General features: G+C 48.9%; 1 protein-coding gene across 1 annotated transcript in view; it reads right to left on the minus strand.

Moving 5' to 3' along the window:
* The window catches only part of wbp2nl (WBP2 N-terminal like), a 46,441-nt gene extending 37,816 nt beyond the window's left edge, over positions 1-8,625 (minus strand). The window contains exon 1 of the mRNA XM_078430754.1: positions 8,487-8,625. Within this exon, the coding sequence (XP_078286880.1) occupies positions 8,487-8,545 (59 nt within the window). The 5' untranslated portion in view covers positions 8,546-8,625. The remainder of the gene's footprint in view (positions 1-8,486) is intronic.
* Between the last annotated feature and the right edge of the window lie 4,606 nt (positions 8,626-13,231).

Genomic DNA, 13,231 nt, shown 5'->3' on the forward strand with positions numbered 1-13,231 from the left:
TACACATGCTGCTTTAAATCAAAGGTAGACACAAAATGCTGGAGTAACTCAGCGGGTCAGGCAGCATCTCTGGAGAGAAGGAATGGGTGACGTTTCGGGTGGAGACCCTTCTTCAGATTCATGGGTGACGTTTCGGGTGGAGACCCTTTGGACCCCGACCCGAAACATCACCCATAACCTCTCTCCAGAGATGCTGTCTGACCCGCTGAGTTATTCCAGCATTTTGTGTGTACCACAAGGATTCAAGTCAAGTCAAGTCAATTTTATTTGTATAGCACATTTAAAAACAACCCACGTTGACCAAAGTGCTGTACATCTGATTAGGTACTAAGGAAAAAAATGAAACATACAGTAGCACGCAAACAGTTCACAGCGCCTCCTCAATGAGCCTCAAACGCTAGGGAGTAGAAATAGGTTTTGAGCCTGGACTTAAAGGAGTCGATGGAGGGGGCAGTTCTGATGGGGAGAGGGATGCTGTTCCACAGTCTAGGAGCTGCAACCGCAAAAGCACGGTCACCCCTGAGCTTAAGCCTAGACCGCGGGATAGTGAGTAGCCCCAAGTCGGCCGACCTGAGGGACCTGGAGTTAGAGAGGGGGGTTAGAAGATTTTTGATGTAGGGGGGGGAATGTCCATTTAGGGCTTTATACGTGAATAGGAGGAGCTTGAAGTTGATTCTGTACCGTACAGGGAGCCAGTGGAGAGAGGCCAGAATCGGGGTGATGTGGTCCCTTTTACGGGTACCCGTCAGGAGTCTCGCTGCGGCGTTTTGGGACAATTTACACTTCAAATAAGCCAATTAACCTACATACCTGTACGTCTTTGGAGTGTGGGAGGAAACCAAAGATCTTGGAGAAAACCCACGCAGGTCACGGGGAGAATGTACAAACTCTGTACAGACGGCACCCGTAGTCGGGATTGAACCCGGGTCTCCGACGCTGCAAGTGCTGTAAGGCAGCAACTCTACCCACTGCACCACTGTGCCGCCTACATTCACTCTATTCCCCTCTTGATTTTATACACCTCTATAAGATCAGCCCTCAGCTTCTTATGCGCCAAGGAATAAAATCCTGACCTCCCCAATCTCTCCCTATGGCTCAGTCCTTCAAGTCCTGGCAACATCCTCGTAAATTCTCTCTGCACTCTTTCCAGCTTTAAGACTTCCTTCCTATATCAGGGTGATCAAAACTGAACGCAGTGCTCCAAATGTGGTCTCACTAATGTCTTGTACAACTGTAACATAACATAACATCCCAACTTTTATACTCAGTATCCTGACCAATTAAGGTCAAAGAACTGAAAGCCTCTTGACCACCCTATCTACCTGCGACACCAATAACAGGGAACTATGTACCCGTACTTCTAGATCCCTCTGTTCTACAAGACTCCTCAGGGTCCTGTCATTCACTGTGAAAGTTGTGTCCTGCTTTGACTTCCCAAAATGTAACACCCCACACTTTGCTCCATTAGCCATTCATCAGCCCACTTGCCCAGCTGATCGAGAGCCTTTTTATAATTTTTGATACCTATCTTCACTATCTACAATATCACCTACATTAGTATTATCTGAAAACTTACTTATCATGCTTCTACATTCTCATCCAAAATCGTTGATATAAACCACAAACTGCAATGCCCCAGAGCTACACCACTTGTCACAGGCCCCCAGTCTGAAAAAAACCCTTCCACCATCACCCTCTGCTTCCTGCATGAAGCCAACTCTATCCATTCCCCTTACCTACTCTAACCTCACCTCCTCTGAACGTACAGCCCTCCGCACACACTGCAGCAACCCCAACATCAAATCTGCCGACAAGGGAGGTGCCGTGGTAGTTTGGTGTACTCACCTTTATTGGGCTAAGGCCAGGCGATAACTCTCAGACACCTCCTCTCACTTATTCATGGACCATGATCCCACAGACAAGCACCAGGCCTTAATCTCACACACCATTTCTTCTTTCATCACTTCTGGCTGTCTGCCTTCCACAGCCTTCAACCTTATCGTTTCCCAACCCTGCACAGCCCGGTTTTACCTTCTCCCCAAAATCCATAAACACAACTGACCCTAGCAGACCCATCGTTTCTGCCTGCTCCTGTTCCACTGAAATGATTTCCACGTACCTCGACTCCATACTATGCCCCCAGGTCCAATCTCTCCAGACCTATGTCCAAGATACCTCACATGGCCTTTGTCTCTTTAATAACTTCTACTTTCCGAGCCCCCACTCCATCATCTTTACTATGGATGTTCAGACACTCTACACCAACCCTCACCAGGAAGATCTTAAAGCCCTCCGTTCCTCGACCGTAGAACCATCCAATTTCCCTCTACTGACACTCTACTCCACCTGGCAGGGTTGGTCCTCACCCTTAACAACTTATCCTTCGATTCCTCCCACTTCCTCCTAGTCCATGGCGTAGCTATGGGCCCCCACATGGACCCCAGTTATGCCTGCCTCTTTGTAGGGTACGTTGAACAATCCTTGTTCCAGGCGTATGCTGGCCCTATCCCTGAACTCTATCTCCATTACAATGATGACTGCATATCAGTGCTACCCCCTGCACCTATGCAGAATTCATCGACTTCATCAACTTCACAACAATTTCCATCCTGCATTCAAATTTACTTGGACCATCTCCCCTCACCTTTCTTGATCTCACAGCCTCCATCACAGGAAATAGAGTATCGACTGACATCTATTATAAACCCACTGACTCCCACAATTATCTCGACTACACTTCTTCTCACCCTGCATCCCAATTCCTCTGTCTACACTGCATCTGCGCTCAAGATGGTGTTCCATACCAGGACATCCTTTAGGGAACAGGGGTTCCCTTCTCCCATCATAGATGAGGCTCTCACTCGTGTTTCTTCGGTACCCCGCAGCTCCGCCCTTGCTCCCCCTCCCAGAGTCCCCCTTGTCCTTCCCTTCCACCCCATCAGCCATCGCATACAACACATAATCCACCGACAGTCCTTTCAGGTTAGGCAGAGGTTCACTTGCACCTCCTCCAACCTCATCTACTGTATCCGTTGTTCAAGATGTGGACTCTTTTTAATCGGCGAGACCTAACGCAGACTGGGTGATCGTTTCCTGAACACCTTCGCTGAGTTCTCCTGAACCTACCTGATATGTCGGTTGCTACACATTTTCATTCACCTTCCCATTCCCACACAGACCTTTCTGTCCTAGGTCCCCTCCATTGTCAGTGAGGCTAAACTCAAATTGGACGAACAGCATCTCATATTTCACCTGGGTAGCTTACAGCCCAGTGGTATGAATATTGATTTCTCTAATTTCAGGTTGCCCCGGCATTCCCTCTCCCTCTATCTCTCCCCCATCCATGTTTCACTAGTTTCTCCTTTTTACTCATCAAACAATTAACAATGGCCTGTTTCCTTTATCATCGTTACTTTTTTAGATATCTTTCATTCATTGTTCTTCATCTCTCTACATCATCGTCTATATCTCTCGTTTCCCTTATCCCTAACCAGTCTGAAGAAGGGTCTTCACCCGAAATGTTATCCATTCCTTCTCTCCAGAAATCCAGCTTTTTGTTTCTATCTTTGTGTATCCAACTTGCTAGCTCTTCCTGGATCCTACATCTAATCATCCAGAGCAGCCTACCATGCGCAAATAACTTATTCTGAGTTCAAACAGATGCAATTATTAGAATGAAGCATGACCTTTGACTAGTCCCAAAAGGCTCGCCCACCGACACTTCAGTTACTTGCCCTACCCAATTTCCTAAAAGTAGGTCAATTTTTTCTCACTCCCTTGTAGTGCCCCCCACGTATTGCCAAAGGAATCTTTCCTGAAGACATTTGACCCCATATACACCGATCAGCCAAAACATTATGACCACTGACAGGCAAAGTGAATAACATTGATTATCTTGTTACAATGGCACCTGTCAAAGGGAGGGGTATATTAGGCAGCAAGTGAACAGTCAGTTCTTGAAGTTGATGTGTTGGATACAGGAGAAATGGGCAGGAGTAAAGACCTGAGCGACTTTGACAAGGGCCAAATTGTTATGGCCAGACGACTGGGTCAGAGCATCTCTGAAACGGCAAGGCTTGTGGGATGCTCCCGGTCAGCAGTGGTGAGTACCTACCGACAGTGGTCCGAGGAGGGACAAACCACAAACCGGCGACAGGGTGTTGGGCGCCGAAGGCTCTTCGATGTGCAAGGGCAACGAAGGCTATCCCGTGTGGTCCGCACTGACAGAAGGCACAGAAAATTGTGGCACAAGGCACAGAAAATTTTAATGGTGATCACGGGAGAAATGTGTCACAATATACAGTGCATCGCACCCTGCTGCGTATGGGGCTGCACACGGAGGACCAACAGCATATTAGGCAGGTTGTCATAATGTTTTGGCTGATCGGAGTATGCCCTTAGTACTATAGAGGTCCCAGTCTACATTGGGAAAGTTAAAATCCCTTATTATAACAATCCTATTAGTCTTGCAGCTGCCTGAAATCTCCTGGCATATTTGCTCTTCTAAATCACAACTCTATATTGCTCGGAAACCTGAAAGATGGAACATTAAACTACCAGTCCTGTCCCTCCCTTAGCTAGGTTTCATTAAAGGTGGTAACATCCCAGTCGCATGTATCTGTCCATGCCCTAAGTTCATTCACTTTACCTGTTGAGCCTCTGGCATTGAAATAAATGCAATTTAATTTAATCCTAAAGTCCACATTCCCATCCACACTCTGTCTATCCTGTCTACTGAACTTGCTTTCATCGCTTTCCATATTGACTTCTAGCCTCTCGCAAGTCTAGTTTAAACCCTCCGGAGAAGCACTGGGAAACCTAGCGGCCAGGATATTGGTTCCCCTCCAGTTTAGATCCAATCCATCCCTCTTGTGCAGGTCACCTCTGCCACAGAAGAGATACTAATGGTCCAAAAATCTGAACCCCTACCCCATCTCCTCAGCCATGCGTGCACTTGCCCTATCTTCCTAGATGGGTTCAGAGGGCTATGGGCCAAAAGCAGGCAAATGTGACTCGCCCAATATGCCAACTTGGTCGCATGGACAAGGTGGACCGAAGGGCCTGGTTCCATGCAGTAGCTCCATGACTATATTGACATAACTAATAGGTACAGAAGGGAAAGTCAACTTGTATTGCAGCACAAGGAATGTAAATACGAATGCGATTTGACTAGGCAGGATAGACTTCCAAGACTGCCTGTTATCGATTTGATGGAGTCGGGGGGGGGGGGGGGGGCCGAATAGGATGACCTCAGACTTGCTCTCATTTAATTGGAGGAAGTTCTGTGCCATCCAACATTTTATGTCCTCAAGGCAGTGTAAGAGGCTGTTTAAATTTGACTGGTTGTTGGGTTTCAGGGGGAGGTAAAGCTGAGTGTCATCAGCATAGCAGTGGAAAGAAATGCCGTGCCTTTGAATGATTTGGCCAAGGGGGAGCATGTATAGAGAGAAGAGAATGGGGCCTTGTGGAACTCCGCAGGAGAGGCTAGCTGGAGCAGAGGGATAACTGCCTATGTTGATGGCGAAACTCCTATCTTTGAGGTACGAAGCGAACCAGCTCAGGGCAGTGCCATCAATGCCAACCGCGTACCGGAGACGGTCAATAAGGATGGTGTGGTCCACTGTATCGAATGCTGCGCTGAGGTCGAGAAGGAGCAGGATTGCACAGTCGCCGGAGTCGATGGCGAGAAGCAGGTCGTTGTGTACCTTCAACAAGGCACTCTGTGCTGTGGTGGGCTCTGAAACCTGACTGGAAACTTTCCAGGATGGTGTATTGGTGCAGGTAGGGCACTAATTGGTTTAGAATTGCCTTTTCAAGGACTTTTGACAGGAATGGCAGTTTGGAAATGCGTCTGTAGTTGCTAGGCAAGGTGGGATTGATGCTGTGTTCACTGTTGATCATAATTTATACTAAAATTAGTGGCGTCATGAGGTTTTTAAAGATTACAATGGGATCTTAATCAACTGGGCCAATGGGGTGAGGAATGGTAGATGGTGTTTATTTCAGATACATGCAAAATGCTGCATTCTGGCAGAGCAAATGGCCAGTATTAATAGTAAATGGCAGGGCCCTGAGGAGTGATATAGGTCAGAGAGACACGGGTACATAGTTCCATGAAAGTGGCAACGTGGGTAAAGTGGTGAGGGTGTTTGGCACAATTGCTGTCTCAGTCACGTATTGAGTCTGATCATCCTATAGAGAAAAGGTGTCATTAAAATGGAAAGGGTGCAAAGATTATTTGAGCTGTCACCAGGATTGGAGCATTTGAGTTTCAACGATAGGCTAGTACATTTTTTCCTCGGAGCTAAGTGGGCTGATGGGTGACCTTAGAGGTTTATGAAATCATGAGAGGCATAGATAAGGTGAATGGTCACAGTCTGTTCCCCGAGATAGGGGAGTTTGAAACAAGAGGCCATAAGTTAAAGGTGAAAGACAAAAGAGTGACTTTTGCATTTAGAGGGAGGAGCTTATATGGAATGAGCTGCCAATGGAAGGGGTAGAGGAAGGTACAATTACACTATTTAAAACTCACTTGGACAGGTGCATGGACAGGAATGATTTGGAGGGCCTGGTGCAGGCAAGTGGGAATAGCTTGGTTAAACAACATAGTCGGCATGGACAAGTTGGGTTGAAGGGCCACTTTCCATGGTGTGCAATTGACTATTTCACTGAGTGCAATCTGCTCGCAAAGCCCAGTATATATTATTGATATAAGAGACTGTAGACGATGGAATCTCGAATAACATACAAACTGCTGCAGTATGTCAGTGGCTCGGTGGAGGTAAATGGAGACGCATTGATAAAAGGCTCCCGACCCAAACGTCACACAATTTCTCTCCACAGATGCTGCCTGACCTGCTAAATTTCTCCAGCACTTTGTATTCCAGCATCTGCAGTTCCTTGTGTCTCCAGACGATATTTCAGGTTAGGACTCTGAAGAAGGGACTCTACCCGAAACAACGCCTTGTCCATAAGTTCGAGAGGCAGAATTAGGCCTTTGGCCCCTCAAGTTTACTCCGCCATTCAACCATGGTCGATCTATCTTTCCCTCTCAACTCCATTCACCTGACTTCTCCACATAACCCTGACACCTTTAGAGGAACCACAGTGGCACAGCAGTAGAGTTACTGCCCGACAATGCCAGAGACCTGGGTTCGATCCCGACTACGGATGTTTGTCTGTGCGGTGTTTGTACGTTCTCCGTGACATGAGCGTGTTTATTTCGGGATCTCCGGTTTCCTTGCACACTCAAAAGACAGTTTCAGGGCTTAATAACTAGTATAATTGTAAATTGTCCCTCGTGTGTGCAGGATAGTGTAAGTGTGCTGAGTTGGCTGGTTGGCGTGGACTTGGGAGGGGGGGTCGAAGGGCCTGTTTCCACGGTGTATCTATAAATTAAAACTGAACTATTCTGTCAACCTCCGCCTTAAAAACATCTATTGAATTGGCATCCACAGCTGTCTGTGGCAAAGAATTCCACAGATTCACCACCCTCTGATTAAAGAAATTCCTCATCTCCTTTCGAAAGGTAGGTACATCCTTTTATTCTGAGGCTGTGGCCTCTGGTCCCTGACTCTTCCATTGGTGGAAACATGCTCTCCACATCCACTCATTTACCGCCACAGACGCTGCCTGACTCGCTGAGTTCCTCCAGCACTCTATATATGAATGAGCGGGCGACAAAGAGCAGCAGTGAGGAGATTGGGGCCGGGTGAGGAGCGGCCAGCGGCGGCACCGCGGGCTGGTGACACCGCTCTGTGTTTACATCCCTGTGAAGGGCGAGGCGCTCGGCCCCGACTGACAGCCCGCTCCGCCAATGGGACCGCGAGGTCAGCAAGGAGCAGCAAATCAGCAGGAGGGGGAGGCGGGGCCTGCGACAGCGGCCTCTCCGCTCCCCCTCCCTCTCCTCTATCTCCCTCCTCCTCCTCTCTTTCTCCCCCTCCTCCTCTTTCTTTCTGCCCCTCCCCCTCTCTCCCCCTCCCTCTCCCCCTCTCTCCTCCTCCCCCTCTCTCTCCCCCCTCCCCCTCTCTCTCTCCCCCCTCCCCCTCTCTCCCCCCCCCTCTCCCCTTCCCCTCCCCTTCCCCTCTCCCTTTCTCTCCCCTCTCTCTACAACCTACCCCCACTGTCCAACCTCCCCCCTCTCTCCCCTCCCCCTCTCTCTCCCCCCCCTCTCTCCCGCTCCCCTTCCCCTCTCCCTTTCTCTCCCCTCTCTCTACAACCTACCCCCACTGTCCAACCTCCCCCCTCTCTCCCCTCCCCCTCTCTCTCTCTCTAAATCTCTCCCTCCCCCGGGCAGGAGCGGATCAATGCGGGCGCCGCCGTGCACCGTGACCCGGGCCCACAACACAACAAGGCCCTGCCGGCGGCGGCGCGAACATTCCAGAACGATGTGCGCATGTAGCCTCGGAACCACCGGAGGGGTCGCGAAAGCCGGCGCTGCCACCGAGCCGAGACAGCGCGGCGGTGGCGGGGGGGAAGCGGCTCACCTCTCGCTGTTGCTGATAATGACGCCGCCGCTCTGCGAGTGGTTCGTGTTCAGCGCCATGTTGTTGTGGCCGCCGTTGCCCCGCCCCGTCCTTTGCGCGTGATGTCACCGAGGGGGCGCGGCCGCCAGGCAACCGATGACGCACAATACTTCACGTGCGTGACGTGAGGTTTGGGGGTCACGTGGGGAGGGGTGACGGTGGGGACACGTGGGCAGTGGGCGGGTCACGTGATGAGTCAGCGGGGCAGGTGGGTGGAGGTCACGTGGTGAGTCAGCGGGGCAGGTGGGTGGGGGTCACGTGCAGAGTGGGTGGCGTCACGTGTGGCCTCACCTGGGCACCGACGTTACCCACATCTGGTCTGAAGAAGGTTCTCGACCCCCTTCCTTCTCTCCAGAGATGCCGCCTGTCCCGCTGAGTTACTCCAGCTGTTTGTGCCTATCTACAGTTTAGTTTATTGTCACGTGCACTTCTGCACATTGTACAGGGCCCTGGTGAGACCACATCTGGGGTATTGTGTGCAGTTTTGGTCTCCTAATTTGAGGAAGGACGTCCTTACTATTGAGGCAGCGCAGCGTAGGTTCACCAGGTTAATCCTGACCCTGGGATCGAGGGACTGTCATATGAGGAAAGATTGGAAAGACTGGGCTAGTATTCACTGGAGTTTAGAAGGATGAGAGGGGATCTTATAGAGACGTGTAAAATTATAAAATGACTGGACACGCTAGACGCAGAAAAAATGCTCCCAATGTAGGGCGAGTCCAGAACCAGGGGCCACAGTCTAAGAATAAAGGGGAGGCCATTTACGTGGCGGCGCCTAACGGCAGCGGCTGACTAGCAGTCTGTCCGTCTTTTTTTTGTTGAGTGTCGGTGTTGGGATGATTTTTATATATATTTTTTGGTTGTGTATGTGTGGGAGGGGGTGGTGGTGTGTGGGGGGTGGGTGTGGGTGGGTGGGTGTGGGGAACTTTTCTCTTCCTCACGGCTCGGCTGCGGGGCCTAACATCCCCCGGTGCGGCTTGGCCGCTGGACTTTACATCCCGGTGCCGCTTGGCCGCTGGACTTACATCGCCCGGTGCAACTCGGCTGCGGGGCTTAACACCGCCCGGTGCAGCTCGGCTGCGGGGCTTAACACCGCCCGTGCGGCTCGGCTGCGGGACTTAACACCGCCCGGTGCGGCTCGGCTGCGGGACTTTTCACCGCTGGTGCGGCTCGGCTGCGGGACTTAACATCGCCCGGTGCGGCTCGACCACGGGACTTTTCACCGCTGGTGCGGCTCGGCTGCGGGACTTAGCTGCGCAAGGCTTGGTCACGGGCCTTTCATCGCCCGGTTCGGCCGCGGGAAGTTTCAGCGCCCGGTGCGGGGACTGTGCGGGTCGGTCGGGGACGAGCTGTCTGTCCGTGGGCGTGGGGAAGAGAGGGGAAGTTTTGTTGCCTCCATCACAGTGAGGGGGTGTTTGGAGTCACTGTGATGGACGTTTGTGTTGGGGTTATGTGTCTTGTGTTCTTTTTTTTTTCTATGACTGCTATGTAGTTTCGTTCGGTACTTCGGTACCGAACGACAAATAAAGCTCTGTTATACCTGTTATAAAACTGAGGTGAGAAGAAACTTTTTCACCCAGAGAGTTGTGAATTTGTGGAATTCTCTGCCACAGAGGGCAGTGGAGGCCAATTCAACGGATGAATTGAAAAGAGAATTAGATAGAGCTCTAGGGGCTAGTGGAATCAAGGGATATGGGGAGAAGGCAAGCACAGGTTACTGATTGTGGATGATCAGCCATGATCACAATGAATGGCGGTGCTGGCTCGAAGGGCCAAATGGCCTCCTGCACCTATTTTCTATTTTTCTATGTACCAAGGTACAGTTGAAAGCTTTTTGTTGTGTGCTAACCAGTCAGCGGAAAGACTATACATGATTACAATCAGGCCATCCACAGTGTATAGGCACATGATAAAGGGAATAACGTTTAGTGCCGTAAGGTATAGTACAGTCCAACTTGAAGTAAGGACAGATCTGAGAGAAATTTAAGAAGAACATAGTTAAAGTAAGAAATGTTTAGAGATTTCAGAGTGTGGAGCGATTGTAATATAAGTTTGTAGATCTGCTTCTGTGGTTAGCACGCCGTCGCGTGGGTTGGGCGCCATCTTGGAAAGAGTCTGTGCAGGTACAATCTCCTGATTTACTGGAACATGTTCTTCCAGCCCTTCTACTTACCCTGACACTGAACTGTTAGACAATAGTGAGTCAGAGTACAGGAGGGAGATTGATAAACTGATTGAATGGTGCCAGAACAATAATCTTGTTGCCACGGTTAGCAAGACTAAGGAGCTGATTTCAGGAAAGGAAAGCCGGGGATCCATGGACCTGTCTATATCAATGGGACAATGGTCAACAGCTTCAAGTCCCTGGATGTACATATTTCTCTACATCTGAGGTGTAACTTTTTCACACAAAGGGTGGCGGGTGTACGGAACGAGCTGCCAGAGGAGGTTGTTGAGGCAGGTACTATCGGAATGTTGAAGAGACATTTGGGCAGGTAGATGGATAGGATAGGTTTAGAGGAAACTGCCCAGTCAATCCATTCTTTCCTCGTATGTCAGTCCCGCCATCCCGGGAATTAACCTGGTGAACCTACGCTGCACTCCCTCAACAGCAAGAATGTCTTTCCTCAAACTAGGAGACTAAAACTGCACACAATACTCCAGGTGTGGTCTCACCAGCGCCCTGTACAACTGCAGTATGACCTCCTTGCTCCTAAACTCAAATCCTCTCGTAATGAAGGCCAACATGCCATTAGCTTTCTTCATTGCCTGCTGTACCTACATGTTTACTTTCAGTGACTAGATGGCAGACACAAAATGCTGGAGTAACTCAGCGGGACTGGAGAGGCAGAATGGGTGACGTTTCGGGTCAAGGTCATGATGACAATCAAGTATAGTTAGTTGTTGGCATCACACAAGTGAAAACTAATGCAGGGTTTTTACCTGATGCATCAAGTGGCAGGTTGTCGAGGGGAAATAGGATGAGGCAAGAATAGACCTGTTTGGAATACTGATTGTAGTGTGCGTATGAAGAAGGGTCTTGACCCGAAACGTCACCTATTCCTTTTCTCCAGAGATACTGTCTGACCCACTGAGTTACTCCAGCTTTATGTGTCTACCAAATGTACTGATGCAGGAACAGATATTGATGATGAATGGGAATGGAGGTGGCATGGCTAGTAAGTTTGCCACCACTTAAATTGGTGGTATAGTAAATGGTGAAGGTGGTCATCTACTATTACAAAGGGATCTTGATCAACTGGGGCTAGTGGGTTGAGCAATGGCAGATGGAGTTTAATTCCGATAAATGCAATGTGTTTCATTTTGGAAAGACAAGCCAAGGAAGAACATAGCAGGTTGAATACAAGCCCCTGGGGAATGTTGTACAAACAGCGAGATCTAAGGGTGCGCATACATAGTTCTTGAAAATGGCGTCACAAGTAGAACTGATAGACCTTTACAAAATCATGAGGGGCATAGATAAGCGGAATAGCCAATCGATTCCCCAGGGTGGGGGTGTCTAAAACTGGAGGCATCAATTTAAGGTGAGAGGGGAAAGATTTAAAAGGAACCTGAGGGCCAACGTTTTCATACAGAGGGTTGCATGTAAATGGAATGAGTCGCCAGAAGATGTGATAGAGGCAGATACAACTATAAAAATTTAAAAGACACGTGGACAGGTACATGGACAGAAGGTTTAGGGGGATATGGGCCAGGTGCAGGCAAATAGAAAGGGCACGGTTAGGCAATTTGGTCAGCATAGACAAGTTGGGATGAAGGTGTAGGAAGGAACTGCTGATGCTGGTTTACACCGAAGATAGACACAAAATGCTGGAGTAACTCAGTGGGCCTGACAGCATCTCTGGATAGAAGGAATGCGTGATATTTCGAGTAGAGACCCTTCTTCAGACTCTGAAGTTCTGGACTCTTTAGTCTGAAGAAGGGGCTTGACCCGAAACGTTTCCATAATGTGTAACTCCATGACTCCAACAGAATGAAACCCCATTGGTGGTGGCCCTTATTGATAATAGAAAAAAATGGAGCCATACAAATAAAATTCTATTCAGCTGTTTTACATGAATCTGTTGTTGCAAGTACCCAATCTGATGGGACTTCCTCTACTGCATGTTTATCCTTGAGTGAGGAGACTGAACACAATATTTCAGATGCTGTGTAACCAAGGCTCCATATATTGGCACAGCTGAAAGGGCATCAAGCTTTTAGAAACTGCTCTTGTTTTACCTTTCTATTCCCCATTTTTCTTTCTTTTTTCTACTGAACTTTAGCCTCCCAAGCTTATGCTAATCACTTTCCAATTCTATTCAGTGCAACTTCTCAGCTACCTATCCTCCATTATCTTTCCCCTGTCTGACTGAAATTGATTTGAGATCAACCATCATGGTTGAATCTTTGGAGAGAAGGAATTTGTGACGTTTCCTGTTGAGTCTGAAGAAGGGTCTCGACCCGAAACGTTACCCATTCCTTCTATCCAGAGACGCTACCTGTCCCGCTGAGTTACTCCAGCTTTTAGTGTCAATCTTCAGCATAAACCAGCATCTGCAGTTCCTTCCTGCACATGATTCTAAATAACACATTGTACTCAAATTGTCAGGTATTTAGTAACAATATTCATATACTGAAACCAGATACGAAGAACATTAATATTATTTTTGAAACGTGTGGGATAGAAGACACTTTAGCTCATT

Source organism: Rhinoraja longicauda, chromosome 40 (assembly GCF_053455715.1).
Source record: "Rhinoraja longicauda isolate Sanriku21f chromosome 40, sRhiLon1.1, whole genome shotgun sequence".
Taxonomy (NCBI): Eukaryota; Metazoa; Chordata; class Chondrichthyes; order Rajiformes; family Arhynchobatidae; genus Rhinoraja; species Rhinoraja longicauda.